Source organism: Lampris incognitus, chromosome 16 (assembly GCF_029633865.1).
Source record: "Lampris incognitus isolate fLamInc1 chromosome 16, fLamInc1.hap2, whole genome shotgun sequence".
Classification (NCBI taxonomy): Eukaryota; Metazoa; Chordata; class Actinopteri; order Lampriformes; family Lampridae; genus Lampris; species Lampris incognitus.
In genome coordinates this window covers 29,442,417-29,459,524 of record NC_079226.1, presented here as the reverse complement: position 1 = coordinate 29,459,524, position 17,108 = coordinate 29,442,417, and the positions used below count along the sequence as shown (strand labels likewise).

Sequence of the window (17,108 nt, the reverse complement as noted above, 5' to 3'; positions counted from 1 at the left end):
CCGTTTGTCTTACACGACTCTCTCTCTCTCTCCCCCCATCTTTCTCTCACACACTCGCGCCATCTAAACCATCTTTCTCTTTCCTTCGCTGCCATCTCCCATCTGGGCCCAATGTGTTGTTGGCAACGGGCATTGACCATCAAGGCACCAACCGCTGTAAAATCGAGTGAGAATGGTTTATGGTCTTGCCCGTTAAGATTTCCTGCGTTGGTGGTTAAATAATGAGTCTGTTGGCAGCGAGCGTTTATTTGAGCTGCATGTGTGTTTGCAGGCATCCGCTCGTTCGCACGTGTGTGGGGGGGTGGTAATACTGGTATTGACAGCTGACTACTCTCATCTGTTACACTTCGCACACCTTACCGTGATAGCCAAATCGTATTTTAACAATTCAGAAACTAAATAAATCTGTCATAGTCCAGCGTGATTGATGGTTCACATAAAAGACTAAATCATTACCCATAACGACTTTATGGGCTGATGTAACTTTTCTGCCACTCAAGTTACAAACATGTCTGTTCACTTATGTCATAATAAACTGCAGGCTGGCAATCGATGGATGGCGCGCGGCGATATCACACTTGGTTGCGTTTCTTCTGCGAGGCAGGAGAGGGCAGTACGTTCACAGTGCATGGTCCTCTCTTCATCGCCAAACACACACACACACACACACACACACACACACACACACACACACACACACACACACACACACACACACACACACACACACACACACACACACACACACACACACACGCCTTCCTGAATCTCAACAACATCCTGCAGTGTCTGTACCAAAACACAGCGGCACTGTCACTTCACCAGCACCGGAAGTTCTCGTACCCCCCCCCCCAAAAAAAATGTACTCTTGTTAAAATTAGACATTCAATGTCATGCTTTAAAAATAGAGGCCGGGTGAAAGAGAGATCCGACTCATGTCTCTTGTCTCTTGTGAGTAGTAGTAGGGCACTGAAAAAGACGGTGGTGGAGCCAGGCAATGTCCATGCCTTCCTGTGCACGCCAGTCGGAGACCAACTGCCGACAACCCCAAAAAATGAGAGCCACGAGCTACATGTGAGCCCCACCGGGAACCTGCTCACTTGTCCGGTCCATCTTCACTCGGCACCGATCACCCATCGCTGCAGTCGAGGGGACAGAAGAGGAGAGGAAGAAATGAACAAAAGGGTGGTCGAGGAGAGAAGCAAAGGAATAGGGGGATGAGGGGATAAACGAGAATGGAGTCTTAGGGCAAAAGAACAGAAGTGAACGTACGTAGGAGAGGAAAGAAGAGAAGAGGAGGGAGGGAGGTGGCAAGTAAACAATCTGACAGTGTTGGGATACGCCCGGAGTTGTGCTGTGTCACCGTGCTGTAGTGCTTTTCTTTATTACTTCCTCATGGCAGCAAAAATATTTTAGCACAATCCCCCCCCCCCCCCGGGCAAAGAGTGCAAACTCAGGTGACCTCCCGGCAATCAATGCATTCCTCTTGTGGGGATAAGAAAATATCTGAAAAATGGCAAGTCATGAAATACAAAGGTATTCCTATGCAGTGCTACCAAGCACCGTGAATAAGCTCCCCTGAATCACCGCAGCTTATCGGTGCATTGCACGAACCATCGGGAAAAAATCCAGTGTTTTGCTTCCTCTGATTCATGAAGTTATTATTTTAAATGCTTTCAGGCTCATGATATCCATTTCCACTCTAAGCAATGGCACGTCTACAGATCAGTTAGCCAATTGAGTACATGGAAGATTTTTTTTTTCCAAATATGCACTCGTGTAAACAGGCTTTGACCATTGCAAATGCGTGGTAACCAACGTGACTGTGACCCTACTACTGCCTGGTGGCTCAGAAATAAACAAATACTGCATCCAGAAATAACCATTCTTGACTTGTAACAAAGAGGCTTCATATATGCACACAAACAAACACACACACACACACACACACACACACACACACACACACACACACACACACACACACACACACACACACACACACAATGAGACCATCTGTCTGACTGTCTAGACTCTATTTTGTCGTAGCACACATTATATGTGTTGTTTTGTAGGGGACTAAGATACTGTATCTATCTAAAAGCTGTCAAATTTATCATAGCATCTCTATGAAGATTAAAAGGCATTACAGGGATCTGATCAACTGACAACCACAGAGCTGATGACTGCTTATGGCATGAAACAGCCTTGTACTGTCTCATAAAGAATTTACTTGATTCAATGGATTGTTTTGCTCCTTATTTGTTGAGCACTCTCCCTACCGTTGAATGTTTCTTTTAACAAAGTTTAAATATATATATATATATATATATATATATATATATATATATATATATATATATATATATATATATATATTGCCATCCATCCATTATCCAAACCGGTTATCCTGCCCTCAGGGTCATATCTATCTATCTATCTATCTATCTATCTATCTATCTATCTATCTATCTATCTATCTATCTATCTATCTATCTATCTATCTATCTATATATATATATATATATATATATATATATACGCATATATATACATATATAGATATAGGAAAAAACTTTTAATACATAGCAATACAAAAATATAAAAAACTTTTAATGCAAAAGTTTTTTTTCCTACATCTACATTGATAGTCCGCTCCCCATTTGTTGAGCACTTTGATCAACACCATTGATGGTTTCCGAAAGAAAAAAAACTATACACACTACCGTTCAAAAGTTTGGGATCACATTGAAATGTCCATATTTTTGAAGGAAAAGCACTGTACTTTTCAATGAAGATAACTTTAAACTAGTCTTAACTTTAAAGAAATACACTCTATACATTGCTAATGTGGTAAATGACTATTCTAGCTGCAAATGTCTGGTTTTTGGTGCAATATCTACATAGGTGTATAGAGGCCCATTTCAAGCAACTATCACTCCAGTGTTCTAATGGTACAATGTGTTTGCTCATTGGCTCAGAAGGCTAATTGATGATTAGAAAACCCTTGTGCAATCATGTTCACACATCTGAAAACAGTTTAGCTCGTTACAGAAGCTACAAAACTGACCTTCCTTTGAGCAGATTGAGTTTCTGGAGCATCACATTTGTGGGGTCAATTAAACGCTCAAAATGGCCAGAAAAAGAGAACTTTCATCTGAAACTCGACAGTCTATTCTTGTTCTTAGAAATGAAGGCTATTCCATGCGAGAAATTGCTCAGAAATTGAAGATTTCCTACACCGGTGTGTACTACTCCCTTCAGAGGACAGCACAAACAGGCTCTAACCAGAGTAGAAAAAGAAGTGGGAGGCCGCGTTGCACAACTGAGCAAGAAGATAAGTACATTAGAGTCTCTAGTTTGAGAAACAGACGCCTCACAGGTCCCCAACTGGCATCTTCATTAAATAGTACCCGCAAAACACCAGTGTCAACATCTACAGTGAAGAGGCGGCTGCGGGATTCTGGGCTTCAGGGCAGAGTGGCAAAGAAAAAGCCATATCTGAGACTGACCAATAAAAGAAAAAGATTAAGATGGGCCAAAGAACACAGACATTGGACAGAGGAAGACTGGAAAAAAGTGTTGTGGACGGATGAATCCAAGTTTGAGGTGTTTGGATCACAAAGAAGAACGTTTGTGAGACGCAGAACAAATGAAAAGATGCTGGAAGAATGCCTGACGCCATCTGTTAAGCATGGTGGAGGTAATGTGATGGTCTGGGGTTGCTTTGGTGCTGGTAAGGTGGGAGATTTGTACAGGGTAAAAGGGATTCTGAATAAGGAAGGCTATCACTCCATTTTGCAACGCCATGCCATACCCAGTGGACAGCGCTTGATTGGAGCCAATTTCATCCTACAACAGGACAATGACCCTAAACACACCTCCAAATTGTGCAAGAACTATTTAGAGCAGAAGCAGGCAGCTGGTATTCTATCGGTAATGGAGTGGCCAGCGCAGTCACCAGATCTGAACCCCATTGAGCTGTTGTGGGAGCAGCTTGACCGTATGGTACGCAAGAAGTGCCCATCCAACCAATCCAACTTGTGGGAGCTGCTTTTGGAAGCGTGGGGTGCAATTTCTCCAGATTACCTCAACAAATTAACAGCTAGAATGCCAAAGGTCTGCAATGCTGTAATTGCTGCAAATGGAGGATTCTTTGACGAAAGCAAAGTTTGATGTAAAAAAAATCTTATTTCAAATACAAATCATTATTTCTAACCTTGTCAATGTCTTGACTCTATTTTCTATTCATTTCACAACATATGGTGGTGAATAGGTGTGACTTTTCATGGAAAACACAAAATTGTTTGGGTGATCCCAAACTTTTGAACGGTAGTGTATGTGTGTGTGTGTGTGTGTGTGTGTGTGTGTGTGTGTGTGTGTGTGTGTGTGTGTGTGTGTCAAGTGGTAATGTTGGTGAATGAAATAGAAAGATTGTTCTTATTGCCCTGGCAAGTGAGGCCCTTGATAACTTTGGACCTTTGGCGAAAGCCAAGAAAAATATATGCATTTAACATCCTTTTTCATGTACGTGTGTGTGTGTGTGTGTGTGTGTGTGTGTGTGTGTGTGTGTGTGTGTTTCCTTGTCATGGTCAGAGGGTACAGAGGGTATTTCCTACCCCCGGACATGAACCTCTGAACAGTTTGTATGAATTATAAAGTGTAAAGATGAAGCCACAGGACACTTGGAATAATATGAGCAACGTAAGTATTGAACCTGCGATAGAGAAGACTGAGCAAAAGATTGTCAACCACATAGTATCATCCAACAGGCTTCTATTAAAGCACGTGTGTTTGATGTTGGATATGAATTGAGATCAAATATGCGTGGGTACCCTTGGGGGCTAATTTGTCAGCAGCCGCTCAAAACAAGAGCTGTGTGCAGAGTCCTCCCCACGTTCATTTGCTCACTATTTGAAACACTCAATAGGGTGCCCTGTTGGGATGGATAAATGGCGATTTCAGACGCCACTGAATCATCCTTTTGTGTCTTCTTCTCGTCCTGTCATGCAGTCTTTGACAGTGAGAAGTGCACGAGCAGAGCAGAGAGGAGGCGACGCAGTGGATTGTGGTGGTTTTGGCATGGAGTGCAGATGTTGGACATTACATTTTCAGTTTCACTGTGGGAAATTCTGAGGACACTCCTTGTCAACACATTTTACAGTTAGATTTCAGACGCTCAAATAAAATGGGGGAAGGCATAGGCGGCGTTATTAAGAGGCTAGGGGGAGCTTAGAATTCCCAAAATTCTCACCAAAAATGTTTAACCTTTAATAAAATCGTGATTTTGGGTGGGGTGGGGGGGGCTGGGGGGGCAGTCACTCTCACTACTACTAGCCTAACTTATATCAGGGAAAGAGGCAGGATGGAGGTCCAGAAGCAGAGACATTATTAGTAATTCAAAATTCATAACTATTGCTTTTTGAATGTTCTTGTTATGAATCTTATTTCTGCTCATTCTATTTCAACACCAACCAACGTAGACTACAATAACATGCCCTTACACTCGCATAGCTTTTCATTTCACGTCGTACCTGGTGTACTGCTAGATACTTGTAATATCCAAAGGAACTGAATCAAGTGCAACTGGACTTGGCTATATATCCGTGAAGACGTCTGTGAATGTTCTCATTCATCCAGGTCATGGTTATCCAAAGGAGTTGAATCAAGTGCAACTGGACTTGGTATATATCCGATATATACCAAGTCCAGTTGCACTTGATTCAACTCCTTTGGATATCCGTGAAGACGTTTCGCCTCTCATCCAAGAGGCTTCATCAGTTCGTGCCCTTCTGACTAGACCAAGCTAGTCTGACTGGCTGGTGATGAAACTCAGATATTTAGCCTCTTTTGAGTCGTTATCAGAGCTATTGATGTCAATGGCTTTTTTTGTGTTCCGATGTTTAGCAACAACAGTCATTGGAGGTGTTAGTTTCGACTTTGTTAGTGCTCCATTCAGTGGTCATGAGTCGTTGGAGCCGTTAGTGACCGACTGTTGTTCTTGGAGGCTAAGCTTTTGAGTCTCCTGGGTAGAGATGAAAGGACGGCATTGTAAGTGGGAGATAGGTGGTGTCGCAGACCTCCTCCTCTGTTGAGGGATGATTTTTCCAGTTTCACATAGATGGCTTCACCCCTCTTTCAAACCATCTATCTCCCCTGTCCAAAATGTGTACGTTGTTGTCCTCGAAGGAGTGTGTCTTCTCCTTTAGGTGTAGATAGACTGCTGAGTCTTGTCCTGAGGAGTTTGGCCTTCTGTGTTGGGCCATCCGTTTATGTAGTGGTTGTTTGGTTTCTCCTATGTATAGGTCAGTGCAATCCTCATTGCATTGTACAGCATACACCAGATTGCTTTTTCGGGTGTGTGGTACACGGTCTTTGGGATGAACCAGTTTTTGTCGGAGTGTGTTGCTGGGTTTGAAGTATACCGGGATGCGGTGTTTGTTAAAAATTCTCCTGAGTTTCTCGGAGACCAAAGAAACATACGGGATGACTATGTTATTCCTTCTGTTCCTCTTCTCCTCATCGCTCACCCGGTTGGTCTTTCTGGAATGTGTTGCAGTTTTCACAAAGGTCCAACTGGGATGGCCGCAGGTTTTTAGAGCTTCCCTCAGGTGTTTGTGTTCTTTCCGTTGGGCCTGAGTGCTGCTGGGCACATTGTCAGCTCTGTGTTGCAGAGTTCTGATGACGCCCAGTTTGTGTTCCAGAGGGTGGTGTGAGTCGAAAAGTAGATATTGGTCTGTGTGTGTAGGGTTCCTGTAAACCCCAATGTGGAGGCTCCTGTCTTCCCCAATGTTGACGTCACAGCCCAAGAAGGGCAAACTATTGTTCTTTACATCTTCCCTTGTGAACTTAATCTTCTTGTCCACTGAGTTGATGTGTTTGGTAAACGCTTGCACCGCTTGTGTTTGGATTTTGACCCATGTGTCGTCCACATATCTGAACCAGTGGCTCGGAGGTGTTCCTCTGAAGGAGTTCAGGGCCCTGTGTTCTACCTCTTCCATATATAAGTTGGCCACAATGGGAGATACTGGTGAGCCCATTGCACAGCCATGTTTCTGTCTGTAAAACTGGCCCCTGAATTGGAAATACGTAGTGTTCAGGCAAAGGTCCAGTAGTTGGTAAATCTGGTCTGGGCTGAGGTTGGTCCTATTGTGGAGGGTGTTGTCACGTAGCAAACATTGCCTCACAGTTTCCAAAGCCTCCATGGTTGGGATGCAGGTGAATAACGAGGTTACGTCGTAGGATACCATGGTTTCATTAGGTTCCAGTTTTACACCTTGGACCTTGTTCACAAAGTCAATGGAGTTTTGGATATGGTGAGGTGTTTCGCCCACTAAAGGGGTCAAGATGTTGGTTATATGTTTGGCAATGTGGTATGTGACCGAGTTTATGCTGCTGACGATGGGCCTGAGGGGGGCTCCATCTTTATGGATCTTAGGGAGCCCATATATGCATGGAATGTTATCTTGTGGGTAGAGACGGTGGTATTGTATCCGGTCAATGGTTCCTCCTTTCTGTAGTTTCTGTAGGTATTCTATTATTCTCCTCTTGTAACCACTAGTTGGATCGCGTCTCAGCAGTTCATAGGTGTCGGTGTCGCAGAGTAATGATTAATCAATAGCTCTGATAACGACTGTTGTTGCTAAACATCGGAACACAAAAGACCCATTGACATCAATAGCTCTGATAACGACTCCAAAGAGAATAAATATCTGAGTCTCATCACCAGCCAGTCAGACTAGCTTGGTCTAGTCAGACCGGCACGAACTGATGAAGCCTCTTGGATGAGAGGCGAAACGTCTTCACGGATATATAACCAAGTCCAGTTGCACTTGATTCAATTCCTTTGGATAACTACGACCTGGATGAATGAGAACATTCACAGACACGATACTTGTAATACCCTAGTCATTGAGGTGGGACAAGCTGTGATTATTTTCATTTTCAACTCGCTATGAATTCTGTCTATAATGTGTTGATAAAATAACAAGCACGAAACCATCCAGGACCACGGCGCACCTGATGTGAGTTGCGAGTGCGTCCTACTAAACGTCCCACTCAGGTCATCTATAAGTGAGTGAGGGAGTGAGTGAGTGTGTGAGTAATAGGGCTTCTCGCTTGCTACGGCACGAAATTTTCGCGCAGTGCAGCTTGGGATCGAAAAGCGGACAAACAAGCCAAACAACCCCGCGCAACACGCCTGGCTTTCGTACGTTTCAACACAAGAACTGAGCGAACTAGAAGAATTTCGTCGTTTTAATCGCGTGAGTGGTTGATTTCAGCAATTTGGAAGTTTTCTTTGTCAGAACATATGAATACAAGAGTCTCACTTAAGTCATACATGTAGGCAATGGTTTTAACGTTAAAGCCCCTCCTCAGCCTTATCAGGGTGATGAATAGCTGCTCCTTAACTGATATATTTTATGGGGCACCAAATCCTTCCCTGTCTTTGTCGCCATTTTCTTTTCCATTCCAGTAATTCAGTTCATACTTAGCCTGTTCAATGAAACTGAACAGTGCATTAAATTGTAAGGAATCAAGTCCAGTAAAATATTTACATTTCTTGTCATCTGCAATTATGCGATCACACGACATGAAATTAACTCTACTGGAACTAGAGGATTTTGCATTTGTTCCTTCTGTTATGAACAGATTTCTGTATACCATACTTTTAACTTTGGCTCCAAGAGTATACTTGCAATAGATGGTCTGTGTAGACTTATCCTGAAAGGGATAGCAGGCATCGTCCCCACCATCGTTAGCCCCCACTAACATGGAATTAGATTCTTCAATTTGCAATCCTTCTGTTGAAACATGGTCAATAGCAATTACTTCAGGCTCAAGTCCTTCCTTTTTGACTTTAGAAGGGCCCACAATGCGGCTTTCTCTGGCTTGCTTCGTTCTTAATCGTTTTGTTGCACGAAGAGCACAACCCTCCATTTCTTTCTCGGTAAGAGTGGAAAGAATAGGGCCAGGATGGTCCTCCGTAGGACCCACCGAAGAAATGTAAACTGCAGGATAAGCGGTTCAGATAATGGATGGCTGGATGGGTGGATATGTAAGTGTCCTTCTTAATGTCCGAAAGACGAAATAAGTCTTTCCTTCCACATGCATGAAGCCACCTCTTTGCGTTTTCTGTCTTCTCCTGTTCGCTTTTCCCACTCTGTTAGGCCATCTTTCACGGTTCCTGGCTTTGGGAATCTAAAAAATTCTGTTCCTTCGGGCAGCCTTTCTTTATATCGTGAATCCGATCTACAAGTTCCCCAGCAGCAATGCTTTGTGGCACCTTTTCTAGATTGTTTGGTTCCTTCTATGACAAGGTTACCGGCCATCGTAAACACAAATCTTCTGCAAGGCCACTTTCAAACACTACGAAACGAAGAGCAGTTTGTCCGCAAATCAATCCCATAATTCAATAAACCTGTTCTATTTTTAGAATCAAAGTGGAGCCCTATAGAGGGTATGCATTGACGTCACTATCCCACTGGAACAAGCCCCCTCAGCCGCAGTGAGCGGCGGCAAAACATCCCGCAACATGGCCGCTCAAGTAGGGGAAACAGTGAAACCGGGATTATAACGCAAGATTATCTGCTTGAATTAAAAGAAGTTGGATTTGACAGGGACCCGTACAGTTTACCAAATAACCGGTGGTCCGTGGACATTAACATTTGGCCACAAATCGAGTTTCCTGATATTTGTATGTACTTGATTTCTACGCCAGGGAAACACACAAAGCAAAGCCTGAAGGTGTACAAAAATCTTGACGCTTGCTCGTACTTCAAGGCGGGATTTGTTGGCGAAATTAAAGTGACGAGGACACCGACGGACATTCTGCTTGTATGTGGACAGGTTTTAACCAATATTTATTTTATTTCATTCAGTTACAACTGTGAAAATTGTAACAAACATCTCTAACTGGTGAAGGCAAATTGACCTCAGGATAATGGAATGAATGGAATTATTCTGTGGTGCCATCTCAGTTTGATGATACCAGCAATAATAACATAATAGGAAATTTGATTGTAATTTTGAGTCAAACGCTCACAGTTGAATAAGGTTCATTGAGTCGTATTTTTCCAAGATGAGGACTTTCTTAATTTATAAGTGCCAGTGTAGCTGTTGGGGTAAGCTAATTTTGTCTTATGAAAATCCTAGGAAATTTAGCTTCCCCATACCTGATGCCCAAGTACTGCCAATGGAGGAAGGTGATAATAGTACACCACATAGCCAATTGGGATTGGTGGTTCTCGACACAGTTTAGGTGATGTGTACAGCGTAGGCTTCAATGGTGATCAACAGCATTTCAAATTTATCACTGCAATGACTAAATCCCAGTGATGCTGATAGGAACTTTCAAAGTCCAGAACCTGGGTTTAATTCATGGGCAGTGGCTGTGTGCATCTCTCTAAGAACAAAATCCCCACAGCAGCAATGGCCCAGTAGTTGTGATGGAGGGATGCAGCAAATGTGTGCACTAGAGGTGGGTCATACAACCAAAGACAAACCTTGTCTTGCAGTGTGATGCATGCAAAACGCAGTCATGTGATCTCTTCTTCTCCCCTGTCCCCTTGTCTCTCTAACAAGGAAGGCTTCTGTTAAAGAGCCATTCTCTCTCTCTCTCTCTCTCTCTCTCTCTCTCTCTCTCTCTCTCTATATATATATATATATATATATATATATATATATATATATATATATAAAACTTTGTTAAAAGAAACACTCAACGGTAGGGAAAGTGCTCAACAAATAAGGAGTGTAATAATCCAGCATTATATCAGGCCTGGATTTTACACACACACACACACACACATCCGAATTTGGGCTGTGGGATGCTGGAGCCTATCCCAGCAGTCACTGGGCGGCAGGCGGGCAGACACCCTGGACAGGCCACCAGGCCATCACAGGGCCGACACATTCACACCTAGGAACATTTTAGTATGGCCTATTCACCTGACCTACATGTCTTTGGACTGTGGGAGGAAACCAGCGTACCCGTAGGAAACCCACGTGGACACAGGGAGAACATACAAACTCCACACAGAGGACGACCTGGGATGACCTCTATGTATGACAACTTTGGAGTTAGAACCCAGGACCTTCTTGCTGTGAGACAACCGTGCTAATCACTTCGCCACCATGCCGCCATATACATATATAGTATATCCATGCATTCATCCATTATCCGAACCGCTTATCCTGCTCTCAGGGTCGCGGCAGGGATTTTGAAGTCTATCCCAGCCGTCATTGGGCGGCAGGTGGGGAGACACCCTGGACAGGACGACAGACCATCACAGGGTCAACACACACACACACACACACACACACACACACACACACACACACACACACACACACACACACACACACACACACACATTCACACCTAGGGACATTTTAGTATGGCCGATTCACCTGACCTACATGTCTTTGGACTGTGGGAGGAAACCGGAGCACCCGGAGGAAACCCACGCAGACACGGGGAGAACATGCAAACTCCACACAGAGGACGACCCGGGATGACCCCCACGGTTGGACTACCGGGGCTCAAACCAAGGACCTTGCTGTGAGGCGACCATACTAACCACTGTGTCACCATGCCGCATATATATATATATATATATATATATATATATATATATATATATATATATATATACCTGCTGGCTGTGGATAGAGAGACAGAGGCCGGGGATTTAGGTGAGAAAAAAAGTATTTTTAAAGTGAAGTAAAGCTTAAACATAAAAAAAACACTTCCAACAGCCCTATAAACATCCACAAAAAAATGCCATCTCCAAGCAACCCCTGCACATTCAAATATACATACCTTATGATACCTCTATACCGGTTACTGCTGGCACACTAATAAGAGCTGAGCCAAGCAGCAGTATAAAAGGTCAAAGACCAGCGAAACCAAGAAGAAGAGTACAACTCCTTACACAGACACACGCACTCTCGCACACATGCACACAACCACACGGACAAAACAACTCCCCTCCTTACCACACCATTGATTGCAAGTCTCAAAGAGCATTTTATGAATCAATGCATCTACCATAAAATTAAATGGCATCAACATTTGATGGGGACATAAATATGTGTCTTGTTGCTCAAGGAAATTAGCGTCAGTAGATCCAATAAAAGCAAACAGCACATGTAAACAAAATACACCTCACTTATCCACAAATATGAGATCAGTTTAACAAAGGCATAGCCAAAACAAATCACTAGCAGTGAGCTTTTACAGCAAGCTCCAACTCTGTGGCGAGAAATTAAGTTAATAACAGTGATTTCATGCAGAGGTCCCAGCTTTGGGGCCCCCTGATCCCTTGGGCCTGTGCAAGCAGGCCCTCTTGGTGATCCATGCATGGTCATATGGAACAATTTTGTTTGATTATCATGCATACAACATTTATTAACTTGTTTTGTTCTACCTAGTATGATCACGGCATGTCACCATGCGTGTTATTTTGACGGGAGCATATGGAACAGCCTTCAAAACATGTTCTTCTGCTGCTGCTAACTCGGGCCTGTTCTCGGTTAAATTAGCAAGTAATCTTCGGATTTGCAAATTGTTGTCCCCTGCATGGGGCCCTGGTGTTATAGGATTTTCCGACTCCCACACAGAATCTGACTCCCCTTGGTGTGAACAGGTTATAGTTAGGGTTAGGGGGTTAGTGTTGGGGGTAAGCCTAACCCCAAGGGGAGTCAGATTGTGAGGGGAAATTCTATAACACCGGGGCAGGATACAGCTGGCACCATGAGATAACATTATGACAAACCACTCCAAGGAGGTGAGAGGAAACATTTGCATTTCATGCTGCCGGCGTTGGCAGCGTGAAGTGGCAGCATGATTCATCAGTTCAGAATAAGGAAACGAACACCCGAGCCTGTAATTTCGCCATGATTCAGCCCAAAACTGAAAGAGAAGCAAATCTGTCAAACGTCTCCATTGCATTTGTCCACAGAGGGCGTTGTGTTTCTTCTATTGGACCCGCGCTGCAGGGCGAACCGTTTAATCGGCCCGCGCATCCGGGCTGGGACCATGGGGTCTTGCTTGACGTTTTCACTTTCCGTTTGAGTAACGTCGTTCCGGATTTCAAGTCTCCTTGTCTGCGAGGAGGCTACGGTTTAAGTCTCTTATCGGCGTATCAGCAACACGGCGTGGCTGCCGAGTCATGCAGAAAAAAACAAACCTTTGACTGGAAGAGTCCAGAGAGCGCAGCCCCGTTGAAGCCGCAGCAGCAGCAGCGGCAGCAGCGGTCCGCGTCTTACTGAGCCGGTGCTCGTCTGAGGCCAGACCGTGACACTGACAACAGTGTGAAAAGTGGATGCGTAATCAATTCCAATCTACTGCGCGAGACTTGTTTTCGGTGCGGACGTTTACCCGACGGCGACTCTGTTTTGGCCGACTATTGCGTCAGAGGGCACCCGCGTGCGCAAACAGTGTCCTGGCACTGATTTCTGCGACATGAACACGTCTGTGTTTTACGACATTAGAGCCGCGCTCTGAATTGCCACATATCGCTTAATGTGGACCTTCGCTTCCCATGAGCGGTTACTACGGGTGAGTTTTGTCTTGAAGACTTAATCTGTTACCGCCACTTCAGTGTCGCCATAGTGCTGACATAGTACACTAGTTTCACCAGTCTTGTAAAAGTGAAGTGAAACTTAAAGCTTATTGCTTTTTTTTCCTTTTTTTTTTTAGAAAAAAAGGGCACGTTCAACGAATGGTTGTTGAAATTGGAATTCAATTTTTTTCTTTCTTTCTTTCTTTTTTCTTTCTTTCTTTTTTTTTTTTTGGCGGAGTTTCTCAACTTCATTTGCTTCCAGTGTGTCGTTTCCACAGCGCGGTAGAGCAAGCCCATGTAAACACAGCAGGACTGATCGGGGTGAGGTATGGTGAGTTGTGCACAAGTACAACACCATTACTGCATAACCTGAGGACAAACTACATTCAATTCAATTCAATTCAATTTTATTGTCATTAAAAACAATGTGCAGGCACATGTTAAAAATGAAATGAGGGCTGTGGCTTCACCAAACAGTGCAAGACAGACACAGACAAACACAGCAAACACAGTATAAGATATACACACATGAAGACCAAAAGCTAAAAATAAGTTAAAAAAGAGCTGGAGTACAAAATATTTAAAAAATATCTACAGACATTCAGTGGGTAGCCAGGTTCAGGTAGGCAACAGCTTGTGGAAAGAAGCTGTTTTTGAGCCTGGTAGTGTGGGCTCTGAGGCTCCCAGAGCGCCTCCCAGAGCGCAGGGGGAAGAACAGTCCATGGTTGGGGTGGGTGGGATCTCTGCTGATGCTCAGACCCCTTCGAAGACAGCGTTTGTGATAAATGTCTTTTATGGCTGGGAGCTGGGTACCGGTGATATGCTGGGCCGCCTTGATGACCCGCTGCAGAGCTTTCTGGTCTACTGAGGTGCAGTTGCCGTACCACACTGAGATGTAGATGGTCAGGATGTTCTCTATGGTGCAGTGGTAGAAGCTGGTGAGAATTTTGGGGGGTAGACGGGCGCTCCTCAGCCTCCTCGGGAAATGCAGGCATTGTTGGGCCTTTTTCACAAGGGCCTGGGTGTTTAATGTCCACGAAAGGTCCCCATTGCCTTTGAACTAGCCGACTTAACCTATAAGGTCTTAGTTTTGTTGTTATACTTACATAGTTGAGTGTTAGAAAAGCGCTATATAAGATTGATTTATTATTATTATTATTATTATTATTATAGTTTTTCACGTGACACGTCCATCAAATGCTCTTGTTTATGTTGCCATTAAAACACAATGGAGTGAAATCCCCACCGGAAGTTCACTCAATATCTTTTAATATTATGGAGAATTCATTTTGCAAACGTATTTTTTTTTTCCATTTTGTCAACCAAGGATTAACTTTGGACTTCTAAAAAGTACCGTGATCTGTTCGAATTGTTTGATAGTACCAATCATCATAGTTAGCGTATAGCTATGTGTCACTGGTTCACAGTGTGAATAAATGGCATGAAAGTCATCATTTGTAATAATTTTAGTTCGTTTGAGTTGTTTTTAATTGGTAGCTTGTACTGTTGTTTAAACCGAGCTTGTTACAGTATATTTTAGGCTTCTCTGATACTCTAATGGCTTAATGGCTCTTCACAGTATATATACACTATATGGACAAATGTATTGGACCACCTGGTCATTACACCTGCAGGAGCTTTTATGACATCCCATTCTAAATCCACAGGCATTAATATGGAGTTGGTCCCCCCTTTGCAGCTATAACAGGTTCCACTCTTCTGGGAAGGCGTTCCACAAGATTTTGGAGTGTGTCTGTGGGAATTTTTGCTCATTCATCCAGAAGAGCATTTGTGAGGCCAGGCACTGATGTTGGATGAGAAGCTCTGGCTCCGTTCTAGTTCATCCCAAAGGTGTTCGATGGGGTTGAGATCAGTGCTGTGTGCGGGCCAGTCAAGCTGTTCCACACCAAACTCACCCAACCATGTCTTAATGGACCTTGCTTTGTGCACTGGGGCACAGTCATGCAAAATTGGAAGCATAGAATTGTCCAAGATGTCTTGGTATGCTGAAGCATTAAGATTTCCCTTCACTGGAACTAAGGGGCCTACCCCAACCCCTGAAAAACAACCCCATACCATTATCCCTCCTCCACCAAACTTTACAGTTGGCACAATGCAGTCAGGCAGGTAACGTTCTCCTGGCATCCGCCAAACCCAGACTCGTCCATCAGACTGCCAGACAGAGAAGCGTGATTCGTCACTCCACAGAACATGTTTCCATTGCTCCAGAGTCCAGTGACAGCGTGCTTTACACCACTCCGTCCGATGCTTGGCATTGTGCTTTGTGATGTAAGGCTTGCATCAGCTGCTCGGCCATGGAAACCCATTCCATGAAGCTCCCAGTGCAGTTTTTGTGCTGATGTTAATACCAGAGGAAGTTTGGAACTCTGCAGTTATTGAGTCAACAGAGCATTGACGACTTTTACACACTATGCCAGTGTTGTAGTCGAGTCACTAAACCTCAAGTCCGAGTCGAATCTCGATCCCCAGTGTTCGAGTCCGAGTCCCCAAAGAAGAGTCCGAGTCGAGTTGAGTCCCAGTCAAGTCCCCATTACCTGAGTCTGAGTCATCAAGGTTGAGTCTGAATTGAATTCCAAGATGGGCCCCAGTGCTCCAATCTGGCACTGTAAAAAAGCTATTGATCACCACATTCTAATGTGGTGATCAGTGTTACGGTATTAATATAGCTATCACTATCTTATGCCAAATCATTAGGGCCTATTGCAAAAAAAACTAACAAAAACAAAAAAAACAGTCTTTATCAATTAACGAGTCCGAGTCCGAGTCTCCAACTTCCGAGTCCGAATGCAGTCAATGCTCGAGTCCGAGTCATCAGTGCTCAAGTCCAAGTCGAGTCACAAGTCAGACTCAAGTCCGAGTCCTGGACTCGAGTACTAAAACACTTACACTATGTGCCTCAGCACTCGTTGCCCCCTCTGTGTGACTTTACGTGGTCTGCCACTTCGTGGCTGAGTTGCTGTTGTTCCTAAACGCTTCCAATTTTCAATAATACCACTTACAGTTGACCATGGAATATCTAGCAGGGAAGAACTTTCACGAACTGACTTATTGCAAAGGTGGCATCCGATGACAGTACCACGCTTGACTTTACTGCGCTCTTCAGAATGGCCCATTCTTTCACAAATGTTTGTAAATGCAGACTGCATGGCTAGCTGCTTGATTTTATACACCTGTGGCAATGGGTCTGAATGAAACACCTGAATTCAATGATTAAGCAGTGTGTTCCGATACTTTTGTCCATATAGTGTGTGTGTGTGTGTGTGTGTGTGTGTGTGTGTGTGTGTGTGTGTGTGTGTGTGTGTGTGTGTGTGTGTGTATGATAATGGATGGATGGATGGATGGATGGATATATATATGGCCCTGTGATGACCTGGCAGCCTGTCCAGGGTGTCTCCCCGCATAGGCTCCAGCATCCCTGCAACCCTGAGAGCAGGATAAGTGGGTTTGGATAATGAATGGATGGATATATATGTATGTATGTGTGTGTGTGTGTGTATATACATATATAAACTTTGTTTA

The 17,108-nt window shown here is 43.9% G+C and overlaps 2 protein-coding genes across 5 annotated transcripts in view; one reads left to right on the top strand and one right to left on the bottom strand.

Annotated features, from left to right (window-relative positions):
* Positions 1-1,137, bottom strand: part of crlf1a (cytokine receptor-like factor 1a) — a 5,537-nt gene extending 4,400 nt beyond the window's left edge. The window contains 1 exon segment of the mRNA XM_056295412.1: positions 1,101-1,137. Coding sequence (XP_056151387.1) covers positions 1,101-1,137 — 37 coding nt within the window.
* Positions 1,138-12,076: 10,939 nt separating this feature from the next.
* The window catches only part of keap1a (kelch-like ECH-associated protein 1a), a 31,076-nt gene continuing 26,044 nt past the window's right edge, over positions 12,077-17,108 (top strand). Inside the window, exons 1-2 of one of the 4 annotated variants that reach the window (XM_056295614.1) lie at positions 12,077-13,564; positions 13,831-13,894. The gene's annotated coding sequence lies outside the window, so the exon portion shown is untranslated. Of the gene's footprint in view, positions 13,900-17,108 lie in introns of all 4 variants that reach the window. The other 3 variants (XM_056295611.1, XM_056295613.1, XM_056295612.1) reach the window with 3 other exon arrangements.